Here is a 23,115-nt window from a genome sequence, read left to right as displayed (position 1 = left end):
TCACCAGTGTGGGATGCACATAGTTCACCCACTTATTTATTTTCATTGCTTATGAGTATGCAGTTGCACTTTATTGAATAGATGGTTATGACTATTCAGAATGCACCTTATTTAGTTTGATTAGTGCACTATATTTATTTTTTAGCACCTTTGCACACTAACTCTCTATATCACCATAATTTATTAATACTATCTTTATATGCTTTTATATTTTTATACCTACAATTACATATATTTGCATATTTATGTTGAGTCTCAATAAGCAAATTAGGTATTGAACACATTTATTTATTTATTGATTTGGTATCAGCACATAGTGTTAATTTTACACACATATTACACACCCATTGTGTTTTTATATCCTATTACTTATATAGTTCTCATTCCCACATACATTCTATGTGCATTTGCATGTGTTGAACTTGGTCTTGAACTATAGGAGCCTAACCCAGATTTCCCATTAACCTACTTTCCTGGCAGCGCCAATCACTTCCCTTTTTGACATTTACTGTGCAAATTTAACTGACAATTGCGCTGTCATGCAACATTGTACCCAAACAAAATTTACGTCCTTTTTTTCCCACAAACAGAGCTTTCTTTTGGTGGTATTTGATCACCTGTGCGCTTTTTACTTTTTACACTATAAACAAAAAAAAGAGTGACAATTTTGAAAAAATAACAATAATTTTCAGATTTTTTTTTATATGAAATTCCCCCCAAAAAAATGTAAAAATCAAAATTTTTTATCATTTTAGGCCAATTTGTTTTCTGCTACATATTTTTGGTAAAAAAAAAACTTAAATAAGCGTATTTTGATTGGTTTGCGCAAAAGTTATTGCGTTTACTAACTAAGGGAAAGATTTCTGTCATTTTTAGTGTTTTTTTTTTTAACGAGTAACGGCGGCGATCTGCGTTTTTTTTTTGCGGGACTGCGACATTGCGACGGACAGATCGGACCCTTAACTGACATTTTTTACACTTTTGGGGTTACCAGTGACATTACTACAGTAATCAGTGCTATACATATGCACTGTAACTGTAAAAATTACACTGGCAGGGAAGGGGTTAATTTTTATTGGTGATCAAGGGGTTAATGTATGCCTGGTGCTTACTAACGTGTTGGGGGGGAGGTGACTGAGTGACACAGGCACAGATCACATGTTCAGCTATGCTGAACCCTGCAATCTGACCCTGCCTGTCACTTTGGAGATCCGCCTGCTTTGTTTACACAAGCGGGCGGATCTCCTCTCTCAATCCCCGAAGATCGGGGAAGAGCGGCGGTAATCACCACCGCTCCTCCCCTGGCCCGACTCCCGCTGTAACTGAATACAGCGGGAGCAAGATTCCGGTGGCGCGCGCGCGTCGCCGAAAGAGGGGAATGTCTGGTGACGTAAGTCTACGTCGCCAGACGATAACGAGCCACTTTGCCACAGTACAGTCAACGTGACTGATCGGCAAGTGGTTAATCTCGCCTACTTATCAGATTATAGGGTCTACTCAATATAGAGAGAATTACAGGAAATTAAAAAAGGAATTTCAAATTTAAATCCACAGTAGCAGAGTTGGAATAATTCTCCCATTCAGTTGCACTACTCTGCGTAACATTTATGGGCAGCCTGATTAACAGGCGCTTCCAGGGACAATATAAATTACCTGGGACAGGCTCCTATTTGCAGGGACTGTCCCAGGACAAAAAGGGATAGTTGGCAAGTATAGGCTCAGTGGGTTGAATGATTTGGAGTGTCATTTAACAGTATACCCAAATTAACTTTTTATCATTTTTTCTATTAAAGTTCTATTGGTTAAAGCCCAACAACCACATCAATACCGGACACTTTTCACCATACTCTAATCCAATGAGGGTCTTTAAAGAGGGGGGGGGAGGGGCATGAAATAAGGAAACTCTGAGCTAATGGGGGGTCTCTAAGGGGGTGCTTATATAAAGGGACTCTAATCTAAATGGGGTCTGAAAGTGGGGGGGGGTTGCTGATATAAGGTGACTCTGACATAATGGGGGGGGGGGGGGGGGCTGACTACTGATCTAATGGTTGGTCAGTCCCTTTATATTAGCACCCTCCCTCCCTTAGGACCCCCACCCCTCCTTAGCTCAGAGTCCACTTATATCAGTGCCCCCCCTTACAGACCCCAATAGATTATATTTCTGTAAAGAGAAGGGGGGGGGGTGACAGAGAGATAGGGGGGAGAAAGAGAGAGGCGCCAGAGAGGGGGGAGTGAGAGAGAGAGAGGGGGTGAGAGAGAAAGGGGGTCAGAGATAGAGAGAAAGGGTCAAAAAGAGGGAGGGGGTGAGAGAGAAGAGGGGGGGAAAGAGGCGACAGAGAGAGGGGGAGAGAAAGATGGGTGAAAGAAACAGAGGGGGAGAGAAAGGGGGATGTGAGAGAGAGGGGGTGAGAGAGGGGCAACAGAGAATTAGAGAGAGAGAGAAGGGGTCAAAGAGAGAGGGGGCAGGTGAGAGAGAGAGAGAGATGGGAGTGAAAGAGGGGCAACAGAGAGAGGGGTTGAGAGAAAGGGGTGAAAAAGAGAGGGGGAGAGAGGAGTGACGGGGGGGGGTGAGGGAGAGAGGGGGGCAGAGAGAGAGAAGGGGTGAAAGAGGGAGAGAGAGGTGTGAGAGAGAGGGGGGTAGAGGAGTGACTGAGGGGGGTGAGTAAGAGAGGGTGGGTGGGTGAGAGAGAGAGACCCCTAGCCCTGTCTGTAGCCCCTCTTTTGCCCCTATGTCCCAGTCCCTGTCTGCGGGAAGGTGTGTGTAATGATCAGTATAGTACCTTCCATCCCAGGAGCAGGCAGAACCCATTTTCGTGGTCATGGAAGTGCTCTGCAGCGGATCTCTGTGAGGTTAAGCGGTCCCTGACTGCCTGCTCCTACCGCCTGTCCTTTTTCTCTGGTTCCCTGGTCAGCCTGTCCTTCAGGCCTGGGAGCAGAGAGGAAGTTGAACGAGTCTAGGGGTTAGAGGCTCTGGCAGGTGTCGGGGATGCTGTGCATTCAGAAGTCTTATCCCTCCCGGGCTATCGGTGCTGGCCCCACCTTCCCTGCTCTCCTTTGCCGCAGCCTCCGTCCCCTGGGCCGCCCGTTCTCACTTTGTTGATGGCAGCTGGAGCCGGGATGTCATCTTGTGGCCTTTGCAGTCCCGCTCCTTGAACCTGCTCTCATGGACCAGGCCCCTCCACAAACAGGCCTTCATGCAGTGCCCTGCAGCTTCCTGAGCCCTTACATTAATCCAGCCATTGTGAAGGGACATTTGGTGGTGAAGGCGGCACTAATGGGCATTGATGAGGCTGCACTGATGGGCACTGACAGGCATTGATTAGGTGGCACTAATGGACAATGATGAGGCTGCACTGATGGGCACTGACAGGCATTGATTAGGTGGCACTGAGGCGGCATTAATGGGCAATGATGAGGATGCACTGATGGGCACTGACAGGCATTTATTAGGTGGCACTGGTGGGGAATGATGAGGCTGCACAGATGGGCACTGACAGGCATTGATTAGGTGGCACTGGTGGGCAATGATGAGGCTGCACTGACAGGCACTGATGGGCAGCACTGAAGGGCAGATAATGAGATAATGTGGCACTGATGGGCAATGATAGGTGGCACCGACAGGTGACACTGATGATTAGGCACTGATAGGTGGCACTGGTTTCCACTTATTAGCAGCACTGTTGGGCACTGTGTGGGACCAATGTCCCTGTAACAGAAGCCAGTTACCGCCTTTCTCCCCATGCTGTCAGCATTTACTTCCGTAATCAGCTGTCATTGGCTGACAGCTAATCATGTGGTAAAGGGCCATCATGTGATTGGCCCTTTACCCTGTTCTTTGATCAGTCGAATCCGAAGGACTTGACAGTCTCAAAGCGCGCCGCCACACAATCACAGCAGGACGTCTATAGACACCCCCATGGCACTGGAAGCCCACACAGTAGCCTTGGTTAATAAAAGTGGGCCACCCGGCCCTCAAACAGAGTTGCTGAAGGGAACTCAACTCACCGTTCTGCACTACCATTGAGCAAAGAAACTCCTCAATGTCACACTGCGAACCCACCTAAGATCACGACTGCCGGACACGCTCATTTCTTCTGAAGTTTGTGCACGGAGGTGTCAGAAGATTCAAAAAAGATACGCACTCACATGTGTCAGTTTTAAAGACTTTATTTGAATACAGTTTGTGGGGTTTTATTTGGATTCATTTGTATACAAGCCGATCAATGCAAAAACGCCCCCTATTGGCTTCAATGCAAAAACGCCCCCTATTGACTTCAATGCAAAAACGCTTCCTATTGACTTCAATGCTAAATCACGTCTCATTGACTTTAAAGCTTAAATGCAAAATCCTGCCCTGCTTCCTTAACAAAACTTTTCCCGCACTTTGAAGATGAAGAACACTCACATGTGTGACTTCCCTGATGTGTAACACGTCTCGCTTCCTCAATATTTTATGCATTCCAAAAATGAGAAAATGTCTAAAAAGGTGTTTAACAAGACCTCAAATGTATTCTCTAGTCTTCTCTGGTGTTTACTCAGGTATATTTTTATAGTGAAACTTTTCCCGCACTCTAAGCATGCGAAAGAATGCTCACCCGTGTCAATTCTCTTGTGCACATTAAGTTTTCCTTTCTCTCTGAAACATTTCCCGCACTCTGAACACGCATAAGGACGCTCGCTAGTGTGAATTCTCTGGTGTGTACGAAGGGTCTCTCTCCCACTGAACCTTTTTCGACACTCTGAACTTGCCTAAGGACGCTCGCCATTGTGAATTCTCTGGTGTCTACGAAGGGTTCCTCTGCTAATGAAACTTTCTCCACACTCTGAACATACATAAGAACGCTCGCCAGTGTGAATTGTCTGGTGTTTACGAAGGTTATTTCCCCTAGTGAAACTTTTTCCACACTCTGAACATGAGAAACGACGCTCACCCGTATGAATTCTCTTGTGCGCATTCAGTTTTCCTTTCTCTCTAAAACATTTCCCGCACTCTGAACATGCATAAGGACGCTCGCTATTGTGAATTCTCTGGTGTTTGCAAAGTTCATTTTTCCTAGTGAAACTTTTTCCACACTCTAAACATACGAAAGGACGCTCGCCCGTGTGAATTCTCTGGTGTGTAAGAAGGTTATCTCTCCCACTGAAACCTTTTCCACACTCTGAACATACGAAGGGGAGCTCGCCAGTGTGAATTCCCTGGTGTTTACGAAATTTGTCTTTCCGCACAAAACGTTTCCCACACTCTGAACACGCAAAAGGATAATCACCCGCGTGCTTTCTCTGGTGATAAGTAAGGTTTATTTTCTGACTGAAAGATTTCCCACACTCTGAACACGAATAAGGACGCTCGCCCGTGTGAGTTCTCTGGTGCGAAAGAAGTTCACTATTCCGAGAGAAACTTTTCCCGCACTCGGAACATGAAAAAGGGCGCTCACCAGTGTGAATTGTCAGATGGTTATTGAGGTCTCCTTTATAGGCAAAACATTTCCCACACTCTGAACATGAGAAAGGACGCTCTCCAGTATGGACTCTCAGATGTCTTTGGAGGCCCCCTTTATCGGTAAAACATTTCCCACACTCTGAACATGAGAAAGGACGTTCTCCTCGGTGAATTCTTTGGTGTGTCGGCAGGTCTGCTTTCTGAGTGGAACAATTCTTGGGATAAGATGTAGCTGTGGATCGATCCGCACTGTGAGGACTTAGATGGATATCTGAAGTCATAGTATTGGAGTTCTCAGAAGATCCCTCAGGTTTAGGAGGATCCATTGATGTCTGTATATGGCGAGGTCTGTGATGTATAATTTGAAGAATGGGATTCACTCCCGGAGAATATTGTGTGATGCCATTTTCTTCTGTATTATAATCCTGAGATGAAATCTGATGTCCCGTTGACGTATTTTGGGCATAATGTCCATCTGTGGACAGAAAATGATTTATTGCATGAATTCGGTATTTTTCATATTTTGTATTCAGAAGTCATAGATGCTCTGGTCTACCAGCCATAAACTTCATAGAGCTTAGGCCTGAGTCCAGGAATAACGACAATGTCTAAATATTAGTAACAACCACGAGTATAAAATAAACCCAAACCAAATGTAGCACCCGATATACAGTGCTTGTGCATTAATGAGATTGTCATGGTAAAGAATGGAGATGGACCTTTCATATGGTGTACAGTATCTCCTCCTCATTTGTTGGGAACATGACGTTATATTGAGGAATGGAGATGGACCTTTCATATGGTGTACAGTATCTCCTCCTCATTTGTTGGGCACATGATGTTATATTGAGGAATGGAGATGGAATCTTTCATATGGTGTACAGCAGGGCTCAAAATTTCAAGTCATGAGCTACTAGCCAGGCCTTAAGAGTTACTCGCCACTGCCCCACCCAAACCCCACCCTACTCTGCCCCTAAACACGCCGTCATAAAATATCTCATAAAATTACACTGTTAAATGTTTTATTCAGAATTAAGTTACAAAAAAATATTAACAACAACTTTAGAGTGATCACAGCATGCCCCCTTTCAATGCAGAGTGCCCACAGCGTGCCCCCTTTCAATGCAGAGTGACCACAGTGTGCCCTCTTTCAATGCAGAGTGCCCACAGCGTGCCCCCTTTCAATGCAGAGTGACCACAGTGTTCCCCCTTTCAATGCAGAGTGACCACAGCGTTCCCCCTTTCAATGCAGAGTGACCACAGCGTGCCCCCTTTCAATGCAGAGTGACCACAGCGTGCCCCCTTCAATGCAGAGTGCCCACAGAATGCCCCCTTTTAATGCAGAGTGACCACAGCGTGCCCCCTTTCAATGCAGAGTGCCCACAGTGTGCCCCCTTTCAATGCAGCGTGCCCCCATTCAATGCAGAGTGCCCGCAGTGAGCCCCCTTTTAATGCAGAGTGCCCACAGCGTGCCCCCTTTCAATGCCGAGTGACCACAGCGTTCCCCCTTTCAATGCAGAGTGACCACAGTGTGCCCTCTTTCAATGCAGAGTGCCCACAGCGTGCCCCCTTTCAATGCAGAGTGACCACAGTGTTCCCCCTTTCAATGCAGAGTGACCACAGCGTTCCCCCTTTCAATGCAGAGTGACCACAGCGTGCCCCCTTTCAATGCAGAGTGACCACAGCGTGCCCCCTTCAATGCAGAGTGCCCACAGAATGCCCCCTTTTAATGCAGAGTGACCACAGCGTGCCCCCTTTCAATGCAGAGTGCCCACAGTGTGCCCCCTTTCAATGCAGCGTGCCCCCATTCAATGCAGAGTGCCCGCAGTGAGCCCCCTTTTAATGCAGAGTGCCCACAGCGTGCCCCCTTTCAATGTAGAGTGACCACAGCGTGCCCCCTTAAATGCAGAGTGCCCACAGCGTGCCCCCTTTCAATGCAGAGTGCCCACAGCGTGCCCCCTTTCAATGTAGAGTGACCACAGCGTGCCCCCTTTCAATGCAGAGTTCCCACAGTGTGCCCCCTTTCAATGCAGCGTGCCCACAACGTGCCCCCGTTCAATGCAGAGTGCCCGCAGCGTGCCCCCTTTCAATGCAGAGTGCCCACAGCTTGCCCCCTTTCAATGCAGCGTGCCCACAGCATGACCCCTTAAATGCAGAGTGCCCACAGCTTGCAGAGAGACCAGCGTGCACTTACCTGATGCAGCGGCGGCTTCTTCTCAATCCTCCGCGTCTCCCGAGTCCTCCTCCTCCTCCTCCTTGGCCAATGGCAATTGTTTGCCTTTCGGCCAATCAGGAAACGGGTCTCGGACCCGCTTCCTGATTGGCCAGGAGGAGGATCCGTGTGACAATAGCGAATATTCATTCGCTATTGTCACACAATGGGTGGGCTCAGGGCACACTGCTCTGTGCCCACGGGTCCACCCTTTTCTTACAGCACAGCCCTTACTCACCATCCTCATCATTCCACTCGCAAAATGCGAGCAGGCGAGTGCAATTTTTGAGGGCTGGTGTACAGTATCTCCTCCTCATTTGTTGGGAACATGACGTTATATTGAGGAATGGAGATGGACCTTTCATATGGTGTACAGTATCTCCTCCTCATTTGTTGGGAACATGACGTTATATTGAGGAATGGAGAGGGACCTTTCATACGGTGTACAGTATCTCCTCCTCATTTGTTGGGAACATGACGTTATATTGAGGAATGGAGATGGACCTTTCATATGGTGTACAGTATCTCCTCCTTATTTGTTGGGAACATTGGGTAGTGTGGCATATATGGTTGCCTTCTCCTGATGAAGACTAGATATAAAGCTTTCATGAAGTATACAATACATAGCCAGGTGGGGTAGGTACATCGATGATGTTCTGTTAGTGTTTAAGGATCAACTGCTGCTTTGAATTTTGTTTTATTTTGGAGGAGTTTGACAGACATATACCCTCCTTCCCCCGATACAGCAATATATACTTTATACTCACAAATGTAAAATGAAAATGTAAATGGTTTCTGAATCTAATATTTATTACTTACGTAAGCCAATGTAAAGGGAAGATTCCTCCTTTTTACTTTCCATAACCATTTTCCCCTCCTCCATAGACTGCTGATCTCCACTCACCAACGTCTCTTCTTCTTCCTCCTTAACCTCAAGTTTTATGTCTTTTAGTTCTTCCTGCTTAACCTCAAAGATGATACATACATTGGAAAAAAAAAAAAAAAAGGAAATACATAGAAGAATGTCATCTCAAAGCTTGGAATACATTGTTAGGTCTAAATGCTCAGTCCCACCTACCTGATGATGGTGAGGGATGGTGTGACCTTCCTGTGTGGAATCCCGGGAATACAGAGGACGGGGACATCTCTCTGGTGGGTTCCCATTACTGGATCCATCTGTAGGAAACACACACACTGACTGAATACATTGTTTCTATGTGTTTATCAGATGATGGGGGATCTAGGTGGAGCCTCCGTACTGCTCTCTCCTTTACAATAAAGTCTTCTCTTACCCGGTGATGTGAGGGGCGGCTGATTCTCCATCATGACGTCCTTGTAGAGATCCTTGTGTCCTTCTAAGTGCAGTTTATGCAATATAGTCTCTAAAAAGAAAAAGCAATTGTGATTTTGTGTGAAAAGAGCGCCTAAATCTAAGATGTGACTACAAAAAAAAAAAAGAAGAAAAAAGAAAAATGTGTATGTAAATATCCCCTCCTTATCGAACAGTGATGACAGCCAACAACCCAATGGCAATATTGTGTAAAATTGATAAATTATTCTATATTTAGGATGTATCTGGACTATAAACCAGAGGCTCTGGATGGACAGTTGGATAAATGGCTCTATATTTGGGATGTATCTGGTCTATAAACCAGAGGCTCTGAATGGACGGTTGGATAAATGGTTCTATATTTAGGATGTATCTGGTCTATAAACCAGAGGCTCTGGATGGACAGTTGGATAAATGGCTCTATATTTAGGATGTTCGGTCTATAAACCAGAGGCTCTGAATGGACGGTTGCATAAATGGTTCTATATTTAGGATGTATCCAGTCTATAAACCAGAGGCTCTGGATGGACAGTTGGATAAATGGCTCTATATTTGGGATGTATCTGGTCTATAAACCAGAGGCTCTGGATGGACAGTTGGATAAATGGTTCTATATTTAGGATGTATCTGGTCTATAAACCAGAGGCTCTGGATGGACAGTTGGATAAATGGTTCTATATTTAGGATGTATCCGGTCTATAAACCAGAGGCTCTGGATGGACAGTTGGATAAATGGCTCTATATTTGGGATGTATCTGGTCTATAAACCAGAGGCTCTGAATGGACGGTTGGATAAATGGTTCTATATTTAGGATGTATCTGGTCTATAAACCAGAGGCTCTGGATGGACAGTTGGATAAATGGTTCTATATTTAGGATGTATCTGGTCTATAAACCAGAGGCTCTGGATGGACAGTTGGATAAATGGTTCTATATTTAGGATGTATCTGGTCTATAAACCATAGGCTCTGGATGGACAGTTGGATAAATGGTTCTATATTTAGGATGTATCCGGTCTATAAACCAGAGGCTCTGGGTGGACAGTTGGATAAATGGTTCTATATTTAGGATGTTCGGTCTATAAACCAGAGGCTCTGAATGGACGGTTGCATAAATGGTTCTATATTTAGGATGTATCTGGTCTATAAACCAGAGGCTCTGGATGGACAGTTGGATAAATGGTTCTATATTTAGGATGTATCCGGTCTATGAACCAGAGGCTCTGGATGGACAGTTGGATAAATGGTTCTATATTTAGGATGTATCCGGTATATAAACCAGAGGCTTTGAATGGACGGCTGCATAAATGGTTCTATATTTAAGATGTATCTGGTCTATAAACCAGAGGCTCTGGATGGACAGTTGGATAAATGGTTCTATATTTTGGACGTATCTGGTCTATAAACCAGAGGCTCTGGATGGACAGTTGGATAAATGGTTCTATATTTAGGATCTATCCGGTCTATAAACCAGAGGCTCTGGATGGACAGTTGGATAAATGGTTCTATATTTAGGATGTATCCGGTCTATAAACCAGAGGCTCTGGATGGACAGTTGGATAAATGGTTCTATATTTAGGATCTATCCGGTCTATAAACCAGAGGTTCTGGATGGACAGTTGGATAAATGGTTCTATATTTAGGATGTATCCGGTCTATAAACCAGAGGCTCTGGGTGGACAGTTGGATAAATGGTTCTATATTTAGGATGTATCTGGTCTATAAACCAGAGGCTCTGGATGGACAGTTGGATAAATGGTTCTATATTTAGGATGTATCTGGTCTATAAACCAGAGGCTCTGGATGGACAGTTGGATAAATGGTTCTATATTTAGGATGTATCTGGTCTATAAACCAGAGGCTCTGGATGGACAGTTGGATAAATGGTTCTATATTTAGGATGTATCCGGTCTATAAACCAGAGGCTCTGGGTGGACAGTTGGATAAATGGCTCTATATTTAGGATGTATCTGGTCTATAAACCAGAGGCTCTGGATGGACAGTTGGATAAATGGTTCTATATTTAGGATGTATCTGGTCTATAAACCAGAGGCTCTGGATGGACAGTTGGATAAATGGTTCTATATTTTGGACGTATCTGGTCTATAAACCAGAGGCTCTGGATGGACAGTTGGATAAATGGTTCTATATTTAGGATCTATCCGGTCTATAAACCAGAGGCTCTGGATGGACAGTTGGATAAATGGTTCTATATTTAGGATGTATCCGGTCTATAAACCAGAGGCTCTGGATGGACAGTTGGATAAATGGTTCTATATTTAGGATCTATCCGGTCTATAAACCAGAGGTTCTGGATGGACAGTTGGATAAATGGTTCTATATTTAGGATGTATCCGGTCTATAAACCAGAGGCTCTGGATGGACAGTTGGATAGATGGTTCTATATTTAGGATGTATCCGGTCTATGAACCAGAGGTTCTATGTTTAGAACGTATTACCTCCTCGTCTTCCAGTTACCCAGATCTTCCTGTCTATCTTGCATCACTTCCTGTTTGAACACAATATCCCTTCATGTCCATGTTGTCCCCATAGTACAAGTTAGATACCATCTTGTGGTGAATGTTAAAGCTGCAGCCTGTGTTACTTTTTATGGCGCCTTCTTTCACGGATGCATACAGGGGCCTGTGTCACCTTGGCTCTCTCTTCTGTACAATTCCCATGGTCACACTGGAAGATGAGGGAATTCAAGTTCAGATCCCAAAGAGTATGTGAAAGATTAAAAAAATTCAGCTGCAGCAATGTCCTTTGACCGTTCTTCCCTAGAAGTAAATAAAGGTTCTAGGCTTTCTACAAGAAGGCCTGGAAGAAGGCCTGGATTGCAGTTCATTAACCACTTCAGATCTGGAAGGTTTTACCCCCCTTCATGACCAGAGCATTTCCTGCTATTCCGCATTGTGCTACTTTAATTGGTACACGGTCATGCAATGCTGCACCCCTAATTAAATATATATAATTCTTTTCTGACAAATAGAGCTTTTTTTTTGGTGGTATTTGATCACCACTGGATTTTTGTATTATATAAACTCAAAAAAAAGGAAAACCGAAAATTGTGAAAAAATATTTTTTTTCTTTCTGCTGTAAAATATATCCAATAAAAAAAATCGAATTTTTTCGTAATTTTCTGCTACGTCTTTGGTAAAAAATAAATAAAAAATCCAAATAAATGTATAATGAGTGATTTGTGGGAATGTTATGGTGTCTACCAACTATGATATTATTTTCCTACCTGGAAACGTTGGATCACGTACATGTACGTAATCCAGTACAACGGGGCTGCTCTGCAGTAGTAAATCTGTAGGTAAGCGGTCTGCTAATGGTCAAACGTTCACATTTCAGCCCTAACCGGCATGAGGTGGGCCTCTAACCCTCTTATAGTGCAGCTTCTCAGATCATGCTTAAAGCTACATCTTCCTAAATGACCAACATTTCCGCAATGGAACCTGACCTTAATCCTATCAGTACTTTCCTAACCCATCTGAAACCTGGACAGTTAGAAATTTAACTCTCAAGATAGCATTACTAATAGCTAGGGATAGACCGATTATTGGCAAGGCCGATATATTGATGGCCAATATTCACTTTCCCCGATATACCGGTATCTGCCCTGGAACTGGCCGATATTGACGATAGTTTTGTGACGTCATTCTGCCTTCTTAGGCCGTCTTCCTCACCTTGGACAGCCTCGTCTGGAGTCGGGACTAGTCTCGCGGGAGTGTATCACAGCCATACACCCACCCACAGCAGCCCGGTGCCAGTCTGCCATCCACAGGCCCTGTACGAGCCAGCCAACCACAGGCACTGTACCAGCGAGCCAGCCACAGGCACTGTACCAGCCAACCAGCCACCCACAGGCCCTGCACCAGCCACTTACCCACCACAGGGTGCCAGACAGCCAGCCACCCACAGACAGGGTGCCAGACAGCCAGCTACCCACAGGCCCTTTACCAGCCACCCACCCACCACAGGATGCCAGACAGCCAGTCACTCACCACAGGGTGCCAGACACCCACAGACAGGGTGCCAGACAGCCAGCCACCCCGCAGGCCCTGTACCAGCCAGCCACAGGCACTGTACCAGCCTGCCGCCCACAGGTTCTGTACCAGCCACCCACCTACCACAGGGTGCCAGCCAGCCACTCATCACAGGGTGCCAGTCAGTCAGCCACCCACCACAGTCAGCCACATGTTCAGTACCAGATTTGTGTCAAAAATTGTCTTTATTTTACAAAACTTTAAATGTACAAAATATTGGCCCATATCGGCCGATACCGATTCGTTGTGACCAAAGTATCGGTATCGGCCCTGAAAAAACCATATCGGTTTATCCCTACTAATAGCGCTCAGGTTCACCTGACCTGTTTCTGAACTCCATGCATTGACAGCATCTGAACCTTACTGTGTTCTCAATCCAGACAGAGTGGTCCTTAGACTGATGTTGTCGAGATCTAATGAGAGATTATTCATCATTTGTGTAGGAATCCGGAAAGGGAAATTTCATCAAGAACCATAACTTCTAGGCTAGTGAAGCGCATTAATGAATCACAAATGATGAGGGAACTTCATGCACCAGAGGAGGTATTAGCACACTCAGTTAAAGAGATGGCATTGTCGTGGGCAACATTCTTCAACGTTTCTGCCTGGACCATCTTCAAAGCCCCAATCTGGTCTTCAAGAAGAACCTTTTATCAAACTCAGCCATATTGATCCAGCTGTTCTTAGGGATCATGAAAAGGGATATTAGCCTCATTAAAAAACCATAACTTCTAAACTAGTAAAGCGTGTTAAGAAATCACAAATAACGAGGGAGCTTCACGGACCAGAGGAGGTACTACTCAACTAGAGAGATTATGTCATGGGCAGCATTCTCCAAGGTTTCAGTCTAGACAACTTGCAAACCCGTGACCTGGTCTTCAAGGAGCACCTTAATCCATCTCTTCCTTATTGATTCAGCAGTTCTCACTACGGTTGATTTTAGGAGTGTCACAGATTGGGAATCCCCTCCCACAATGGCTAAGTGGTTAGCACTTCTGCCTAGCAGCACTAGGGTCACGGTTTAAATCCCAACCATGACACTTTCTGCCTGGTGTTTGCATGTTCTTCCTGTGGTTTTCCTCTGGTTTCCTCCCACACTCCAAAGACAGGAGAATCGGCTCCTCTCTAAATTGGCCCTGGCATTTGTAATGCGAGTCAAGGACCCTAGATTGTAAGCTCCTTGAGGGCAGGGATGAATGTAAATGTACAATATACAGTATCTCACAAAAGTGAGTACACCCCTCACATTTTTGTAAATATTTTATTATATCTTTTCATGTGACAACACTGAAGAAATGACCCTTTGCTACAATGTAAAGTAGTGAGTGTACAGCTTGTATAACAGTGTACATTTGCTGTCCCCTCAAAATAACTCAACACACAGCCATTAATGTCTAAACTGCTGGCAACAAAAGTCAGTACTAAGTGGATGTGTCTAAATTGGGACCAAAGTGTCAATATTTTGTGTTGCCACCATTATTTTCCAGCACTGCCTTAACCCTCTTGGTCATGGAGTTCACCAGAGCTTCACAGGTTGCCAATGGAGTCCTCTTCCCCTCCTCCATGATGACATCACAGAGCTGGTGGATGTTAGAGACCTTGCGCTCTTCCACCTTCCATTTGAGAATGCCCCACAGATGCTCAATAGGGTTTAGGTCTGGAGACATGCTTGGCCAGTCCATTACCTTTACCCTCAGCGTCTTTAGCAAGGCAGTGATCCTCTTGGAGGTGTGTTTGGGGTCGTTATCATGTTGGAATACTGCCCTGCGGCCCAGTCTCTGAAGGGAGGGGATCATGCTCTGCTTCAGTATGTCACAGTACATGTTGGCATTCATGGTTCCCTCAATGAACTGTAGCTCCCCAGTGCCGGCAGCACTCATGCAGCCCCAGACCATGACACTCCCACCAGCATGCTTGACTGTAGGCAAGACACATTTGTCTTTGTACTCCTCACCTGGTTGCCGCCACACACGCTTGACACCATCTGAACCAAATAAGTTTATCTTGGTCTCATCAGACCACAGGAGATGGTTCCAGTAATCCATGTCCTTAGTCTGCTTGTCTTCAGCAAAATGTTTCTTCAGCAAAGAATGAATGCTTGTCTTCAGCAAAAAAGAGCTTTCTTCTACATCATCTTTAGAAGAGGCTTCCTTCTGGGACGACAGCCATACAGACCAATTTGATGCAGTGTGCGGCGTATGGTCTGAGCACTGACAGGCTGACCCCACACCCCTTCAACCTCTGCAGCAATGCTTACAGCACTCATACGTCTATTTCCCAAAGACAACCTCTGGATATGACGCTGAGCACCTGCACTCCAACTTCTTTGGTCCACCATGGCGAGGCCTATTCTGAGTGGAACATGTCCTGTTAAACCGCTGTATGGTCTTGGCCACCATGCTACAGCTCAGTTTCAGGGTATTGGCAATCTTCTTATAGCCTAGATCATGGGTGTCCAATCTTTTGGCTTCTCTGGGCCACATTGAGTGTAGAGAAATTTTCTCTGGCCGCATATAAAATATATACAGTACTATAGTTAAGGTATATAAGTAATAAAATGCCGCCGCGCCCTTCCCGTGCCCCCTGCACTAATTTAACACAACTAGAGGATGATCAGATGAAATGGAATCAGTATACAGAGGTTTACTACTTCTTCTGAGAGATAATAAAGGAAGACTCTAACCACCATAACCACCATGGTGGTAGGAGTCAGAAACACTGTGCATGCTCGCCTCCCCCCCCCCCCTCCGAGGCAGCCTCTGCCTACCGTTAGGTGGAAGCTGCTGCGGCCATGCCCCCAATCCTTCCTTCATTCCTCCCCAGCAAAAAAAAAATGGTCAGGGGGCAGTGGGCCGTATTGCCTGCGGTTCCGGGCCGCAGGTTGGACATGCCTGGCCTAGATCTTTTTTTTAGAGTTCTTTGCCATGAGGTGTCATGTTGAATTTCCACTATCCAGCATGAGAGTGAGAGCGATAACACCAAATTTAACACACCTGCTTCCCATTCACACCTAAAACCTTGTAACACTAACGAGTCACATGACACCGGGGAGGGAAAATGGCTAATTTGGCCCAATTTGGACATTTTCACTTAGGGGGTGTACTCACTTTTGTTGCCAGCGGTTTAGACATTAATGGCTGTATATTGAGTTATTTTGAGGGGACAGCAAATTTACATTGTAGCAAAGTGTCATTTCTTCAGTGTTGTCACATGAAAAGATAGAATAAAATATTTACAAAAAATATGAGGGGTGTACTTACTTTTGTGAGATACTGTATATGTGGAGCGCTGTGTAAATTGATGGCACTATACAAGTACCTGTAATAAATTAAATAAAATAGTAGGGGCAGGGTGACTGACTAGCACTTAGTTGTACCATCTAGCAGGCCATTGGATGCCCCAACGTAGTCACAAAGAGCTTGACGTGCCTGCTTGATCCGTGGTGGTGAGAGCCCTAAGGAACTGCCTTGTCTTCACCAGAGGTGGAGATTTTACACTGCAGACGATTCCCAGGTTGCAGTCCTCTGACCCACCTGAGCAGGCATTAGTCCCTTGCAGTGCTGGATTCACAAAGTCAATAGGTAGCACAGTCCCAATTGATTGGAGTGTCACGGGAACCCACAGAGACTCAGAGGAGAAACACAAACTAGAAGTGCCCAGGTTCTGATATCGAAGGGCTGGCTGGAAGTCACAGGGGACACACAACGATGCAGAGGGAGACAGGGTGATGAAGGAAGACTGGATACAGGCTACTGTGAGAGTGCACCAGGAAAGGAAAAATAAAGGTGAGTATGGATTTTTCTGGGGGAGGGGGGGGGTTCCCACTTTGGAGTGGTCACATGATAGCTCTATCAGGATGTGAAATCAGATATTCATTCACCACGTTGTGTATCAATTATTTCTAGGCTACTCCTATTTACCCCTTTCCACCTAAGGCCAAGTTCACATTTTTAGAGACAAGAACTCACTGCTCAAGGTGGTGTAATTGCCTGATGACTCACACCGGTGCATGCCCCGGCTCGCCTCCGTGAAAACTTGATAAAGTAAAAAGGAATTGGCAGCACTCCAGTTTGAGTCAAAATCCAGATTTATTGACTGGACATCCAAATATGACAATCGTGACAAGGTAGACGCGTTTCACACACTGACTGTGTGCTTAATCATTACTTTTCCTTTATCAAGTTCACATTTTTGCAGCTGCGGTTTTCAGTCCAGGAGATGGGGCGCTCCTGTTTACCGGTTTAGGTGCGATTCAGGGGCATTGTTGCCTGGTCCATGCCCCTCTGCTGGAGCACTTGTATCCTGTTGTCAGGCAGTCGGGCACCCGCCAGTCTGCTACCAGCCAGCTCTGGTCCTGCTGCATCTGTCTGCTCTCAGCTACCTCTGTCTTCTGGTTTGTCCTGGTGGAGCATCGGCTATCTACCATCACAGAGCTACTGGATTTACTCAGGCACTCATACCTCTCCGTTCTCCCGCAGCCACACGTGACAGATAGACAAACTCTGATTGGCTGCTGTAGGTATCTACATTTTGTATATTTGAGGTTTGTGCACAAGGCAGCCGTCAGAAATTTTGGGGTCCTTTACACAGCTCTTCCTTCAATCCCATCTCCTTCATGTTCTCTTCCTCCTCCATCCCATGTCCTCCTCCTTTGCATGTCCTCCCCCTCCTCCAGTCCCATCTGCTGCATCCTATGTCCTCCTCCAGTCCCATCTCCTCCATCATATGCCCTCCTCCTCCAGTCCCATTTCCTCCATGCCATGTCCCCTTCCTCTAGTCCCATCTACTGCATCCAATGTTCCCTCTAATTTTTTACTGTGCTGAGCAAATAAAAACATTTCTGAGCGCAGTGCTTTTTATCGCAGCGGACCGGTCAACGTTTGATAATTTTTCTGTGGCCCGCTGGGGGGGGGACGTCAATGCAGAGTGACCAGCGTGCCCCCAATCAATGCAGAGTGCCCACAGCATTGCCCCCAATCAATGCAGAGTGCCACAGCGTGCCCCCAATCAATGCAGAGTACCACAGCATTGTCCCCAATCAATGCAGAGTGCTACAGCATTGTCCCCAATCAATGTAGAGTGCCCACAGCATTGCCCTCAATCAATGCAGAGTGCCCACAGCATTGCCCTCAATCAATGCAGAGTGTCCACAGCATTGCCCTCAATCAATGCAATGCCCACAGCATTGCCCCCAATCAATGCAGAGTGCCCACAGCATTGCCCCCAATCAATGCAGAGTGCCCACAGCATTGCCCCAATCAATGTAGAGATGCCAGCATGCCACCTTTCAATGCAGAGATGCCAGCGTTCCCCCCGCGAGACCTGTCCGTGCACTCACCTGACAACAGCTTCTCTTCAGTCCCGACTCCACGCATCTCCTCCCGTCCTTCTCCAGTCCGTGCACTTACCTCACGGTCACGGCAGCTTCTCTTCAGTTCAGTCCCCGGCTTCCTGCGTCTCCTCCTCAGTCCTCCCGGCGCCTCCTCCTCGGCCAATGACATGGGGCTGGCCTTTCGGCCAATCAGGAAGCGGGAGGACCCACTCCCTGATTGGCCAGGAGGAGGATCCGTGTGACAATAGCGAATTTTCATTCGCTATTGTCACACAATGGGCGTGCTCTTGGGACGCACGCTCTGCTCCCCGGCCGCCACGTCTGCGCGATCCGCATCTGTGCTTGCGCGGGACCGTCAATGACACTGCGCGTACCTCAAAGGGAACATTGACTGCATCCCATGTCCTCCTCCTTATCCAGTCCCATCTCCTTCGTCCCATGTACTCCCCCTTCTTCATCCATTGTCCTCCTCCAGTTCCATCTCCTCTATCCCATGTCCTCCTCCAGTCCCATCTCCTCCATCCCATATCCTCCTCCTTCTCTAGTCCCATCTCCTCCATCCCATGTCCTCCTCCTCTTCCAGTCCAATCTCCTCCATCCCATGTCCTCCTCCAGTCCCATCTCCTCCATCCCTTGTCCTCCTCCTCCATCCTTTGTCCTTCTCTAGTCCCATCTCCTCCATCTCATGTCCTCCAACCCATGTCCTCCTCCATCCCATGTCCTCCTGCTCCTCCGGTCCCATGTCCTCATATCAGCACATAGACCATATCAGTACATAGACCCCCCACCCCCCACCACCACCTCATGGAGGTTCCCCAATCTCCCCCTTACCTGAGGATGGCAGCCAGCAGCAGCCAAAAAAGAACCAGCAGCCTCCAGAGCCTCTCCTGCCCCATGTTTCCTCTGGCTCCTCTCACGAAAACAAACAGTACCACTCAGGGTGCAGAAAGACACAACAGATGGTATATTAAGAAACAAATGGCAACTCACATATTGTAGGGATAAATAAGTGCCTTTTAAATCATGCCAATAAACCACCACACCCGGGGGATGTAAGGAAAAATAGGGATCCACCGCTCCAGCCCAGACTAGGTCTTCTGGGTCCCATTTAGTTCCCAGGCACCGGGAGCCGTCTTGTGACCATGAGACCCTCTCTCCTCTCAGCTGCTCTGCTTTACTTTCTGGTTGCCGGTGCAACGCCAAGCTCACTCCTCACAGGCTTGCTTATTGGATGCCTCAGGATGCGCTCCTGCTGGGATTGGTGGAGACGATCAGCCACGGCAGTAGTCAATCATCCAACCTTCAGGTAGCAGATAGAAATACCCCTTGGGGCGGCCGGGCCCTCTACATGTATGTGTGCTATCCCCCCCCTAATGGCTGACCTGTTTGTGCATCCAGTTTAATAAACACGTACACACATTTATTCAGTAAAATACCAAAACAATATTCACGTTTTATTTCATCAATATAATTGTTCAAGGGAATAAAATTGCAGGAGACTCAATCAGCTTATTTCGCACGTTCAATTGCAAACCACAACGGAAGGACTACACAAAGCATTAGTAGAAAAGAGGTCCCTCACTGAAATCTGTGTTCTCTGGAAATAAAGATTAGAAAAACACAGGGTCACGCCGTGTTTATGGACAACATCGGCAGGAGTGCGTTTTCCAAGTCTAATCAGAATTTCACTTTGTATAAAAAGAAGTTTCCTGCACTCTGGTCATAACGGATGTTCATATCCATGTCTTCTCTTATTTATTACGTTTTATGATTATGCATTAATGATATTGTTATATTGAGGAATGGAGATGGACCTTTCATATGGTGTACAGTATCTCCTCCTCATTTGTTGGGAACATGACGTTATATTGAGGAATGGAGATGGACCTTTCATATGGTGTACAGTATCTCCTCCTCATTTGCTTGGAAGACAAAAGAACAGATTCCCCTGGGGTGTGGGACTTTAATGGCAATAACCAGGTCTTGAGTAATGAGTAGCCGCCATTACGCAAGCGTCCACTCAACACTCAGGGATTCTCCTTTTAGGGACCCCTTAACTTCAATATTTGCATACAATATATCTCCATGGAAAGCAATAACAAGACAGAGATACACAATATAACGCCCTATATGTTGGACCGATCCCTGGGATCCTTGTGGGAGTCCACCGGCTGGGCACGGCTATCCCTGTTGTATCACCACCCTATACTGCTTCATAGCCCCTGTTAACCTTTGGACTCTCTTTGGCCCTTTCCCCTCACTGTGAAAGAGTGACCTGCTCAGTTACTATTCTGGCAGAGTGTCAATTAAGTCTATCAGGAGCACAGTAGTTCTTTGAGATGCAGGTCTATACCTGCTTGTTTTAATCTTTGTGGCCCCTCTCTTCATCCAGGACGACTTTTTGTGTCTGAGATCTAATCCTACTGACCGTTGAGAAAGGCGATTGACCGAAACGCGTCTGGTCGCCTTTGGAAGTCTAAGCCATCTTCAGTCCTAGAGACATAACTCATGGCCACATGAGTTTTTAAAGTGTTGTCATTGTTCTGTACATGTTTTTATATTTTTTTGATATACATTGTTTGTTGAATACTAATAAACTTATTTGAATTATCATTACTCAAGACCTGGTTTTTGCCATTAAAGTCCCACGCCCCAGGGGAATCTGTTCTTTTGTCTACCATTTTGGGATGTTGGCAATTCCCAGGTTAACCACTGGATCCAAATTCATTCTTTCCATTTGCTTGGAACGTTACAATATAACGAGGAATGGAGATGGACCTTTCATATGGTGGACAGTATCTCCTCCTCATTTGTTGGGAACATGACGTTATATTGAGGAATGGAGATGGACCTTTCATATGGTGTACAGTATCTCCACCTCATTTGTTGGGAACATGACGTTATATTGAGGAATGGAGATGGACCTTTCATATGGTGTACAGTATCTCCTCCTCATTTGTTGGGAACATGACGTTATATTGAGGAATGGTGATGGACCTTTCATATGGTGTACAGTATCTCCTCCTCATTTGTTGGGAACATGACGTTATATTGAGGAACGAAGATGGACCTTTCATATGGTGTACAGTATCTCCTCCTCATTTGTTTGGAACATGACGTTATATTGAGGAATGGTGATGGACCTTTCATATGGTGTACAGTATCTCCTCCTCATTTGTTGGGAACATGACGTTATATTGAGGAATGGAGATGGACCTTTCATATGGTGTACAGTATCTCCTCCTCATTTATTGGGAACATGACGTTATATTGAGGAATGGAGATGGACCTTTTATATGGTGTACAGTATCTCCTCCTCATTTGTTGGGAACATGGCGCTATATTGAAGAATGGAGATCGACCTTTCATAGGGTGTACAGTATCCCCACCTCATTTTGCCTCCTCATTAAAACTTTTCCCGCACTCTGAACATGAAAAAGAACATCTCACCTGTGAGAGTTTTCTAACGCAAATGAAGATCTCCAACTTAATGAAACATTTTCTACGCTATGAACATGAGAAAGGACGCTCACCAATATGAATTCTATGGTATCCTTCCTGAGTGAAAGATTTCCCGCACTCTGTACACATATATATATATATATATATATATATATAAAATAAAGATGTTCACCTGTGTGAATTCTCAGGTATTTATGAAGGCCTGATGTCTTAGTAATAGTTTTTTCAGGGAAACATTTCCCGCACTCTGAACATGAGAAAGGACACTCACTTGCGTGAATTCTCAGGTGCATAGGCGTGAGCACGGGGTGGGCCGGGGCGCACCCTAATCACCCCCTGTGGTGCCGATTCCCTCTGCATCCCGTCTTTTCCCTGCAGTGCTGCCAGCTTCTCCCCCTATCTTTTCAGGAGCGGGGAAGGAGCTGGTAAATATTTCCTTCCTTTTCTGAATGAACACAGTGAGTGATCTGTACCGATCGCTCCTGTCTTCATTCTTAACTAAAGCATAGTGAACTATGCTTACTGCAGGCTGCAGAGAAAGGGACTGGGGAATCTGTCCTTGGTTTATTTCTGTCTCAAAAGTGGGACATCAGGGGTCTGTTTAGACCCCTGATCTCTCATCAATGCCCCGAAACGGGGCTTCTAAAAAAAAAAATGGCTAAAAAATAATATTGTAAAAATTAAAAAAATATTAAAAACAAAATACTACTTACACCGTCCACTGCCCTACTGACACCAATCTCTGCCCAACTGACACCGTCCTCTGCCCTACTGACACTGTCCACTGCCCAACTAACCCCAATCTCTGCCCTACTGACACCGTCCTCTGCCCTACTGACACCATCCACTGCCCAACTGACACCGTCCACTGCCCTACTGACACCATTCTCTGCCCTACTGACACCAATCATAAAATGGCTAAAAAATAATATTGTAAAAATTAAAAAAAATATTAAAAACAAAATACTACTTACACCGTCCACTGCCCTACTGATACCAATCTCTGCCCTACTGACACCGTCCACTGCCCTACTGACACCGTCCACTGCCCAACTGACACCAATCTCTTCCCTACTGATACCACTCTCGCCCCTACTGACACCACTCTCTGCCCTACTGTGACACCGTCATCTGCCCTGACACCGTCCTCTGCCCCACTGACACCGTCCACTGCTCTACTGACACCAATCTCTGCCCTACTGACACTGTCCACTGCCCAACTGACACCACTCTCTACCCTACTGACACCGTCCACTGCCCTACTGACACCACTTTCTGCTCTGCGGAT

General features: G+C 45.9%; 2 protein-coding genes across 2 annotated transcripts in view; both read right to left on the bottom strand.

The window, feature by feature from the left end:
• LOC309564419 (uncharacterized protein) overlaps nt 1-23,115 on the bottom strand; it is a gene marked incomplete at its 3' end in the record, with an annotated part of 909,898 nt that overhangs the window by 211,815 nt on the left and 674,968 nt on the right.
• LOC309563481 (uncharacterized protein) overlaps nt 4,750-23,115 on the bottom strand; it is a gene marked incomplete at its 3' end in the record, with an annotated part of 35,320 nt that continues 16,954 nt past the window's right edge. Inside the window, exons 5-6 of the mRNA XM_082267874.1 lie at nt 22,000-22,074; nt 4,750-5,915 (exon numbers count right to left, since the gene is read on the bottom strand). Of these exons, the coding sequence (XP_082124000.1) occupies nt 4,750-5,915; nt 22,000-22,074 (1,241 nt within the window). The remainder of the gene's footprint in view (nt 5,916-21,999; nt 22,075-23,115) is intronic.

The sequence above is a fragment of the Pelophylax lessonae genome (genome assembly GCF_965119305.1).
Source record: "Pelophylax lessonae genome assembly, chromosome: 9".
Lineage (NCBI taxonomy): Eukaryota > Metazoa > Chordata > Amphibia > Anura > Ranidae > Pelophylax > Pelophylax lessonae.
The sequence above is the reverse complement of the archived record's forward strand: the minus strand, read 5'-3'. Positions and strand labels throughout refer to the sequence as shown.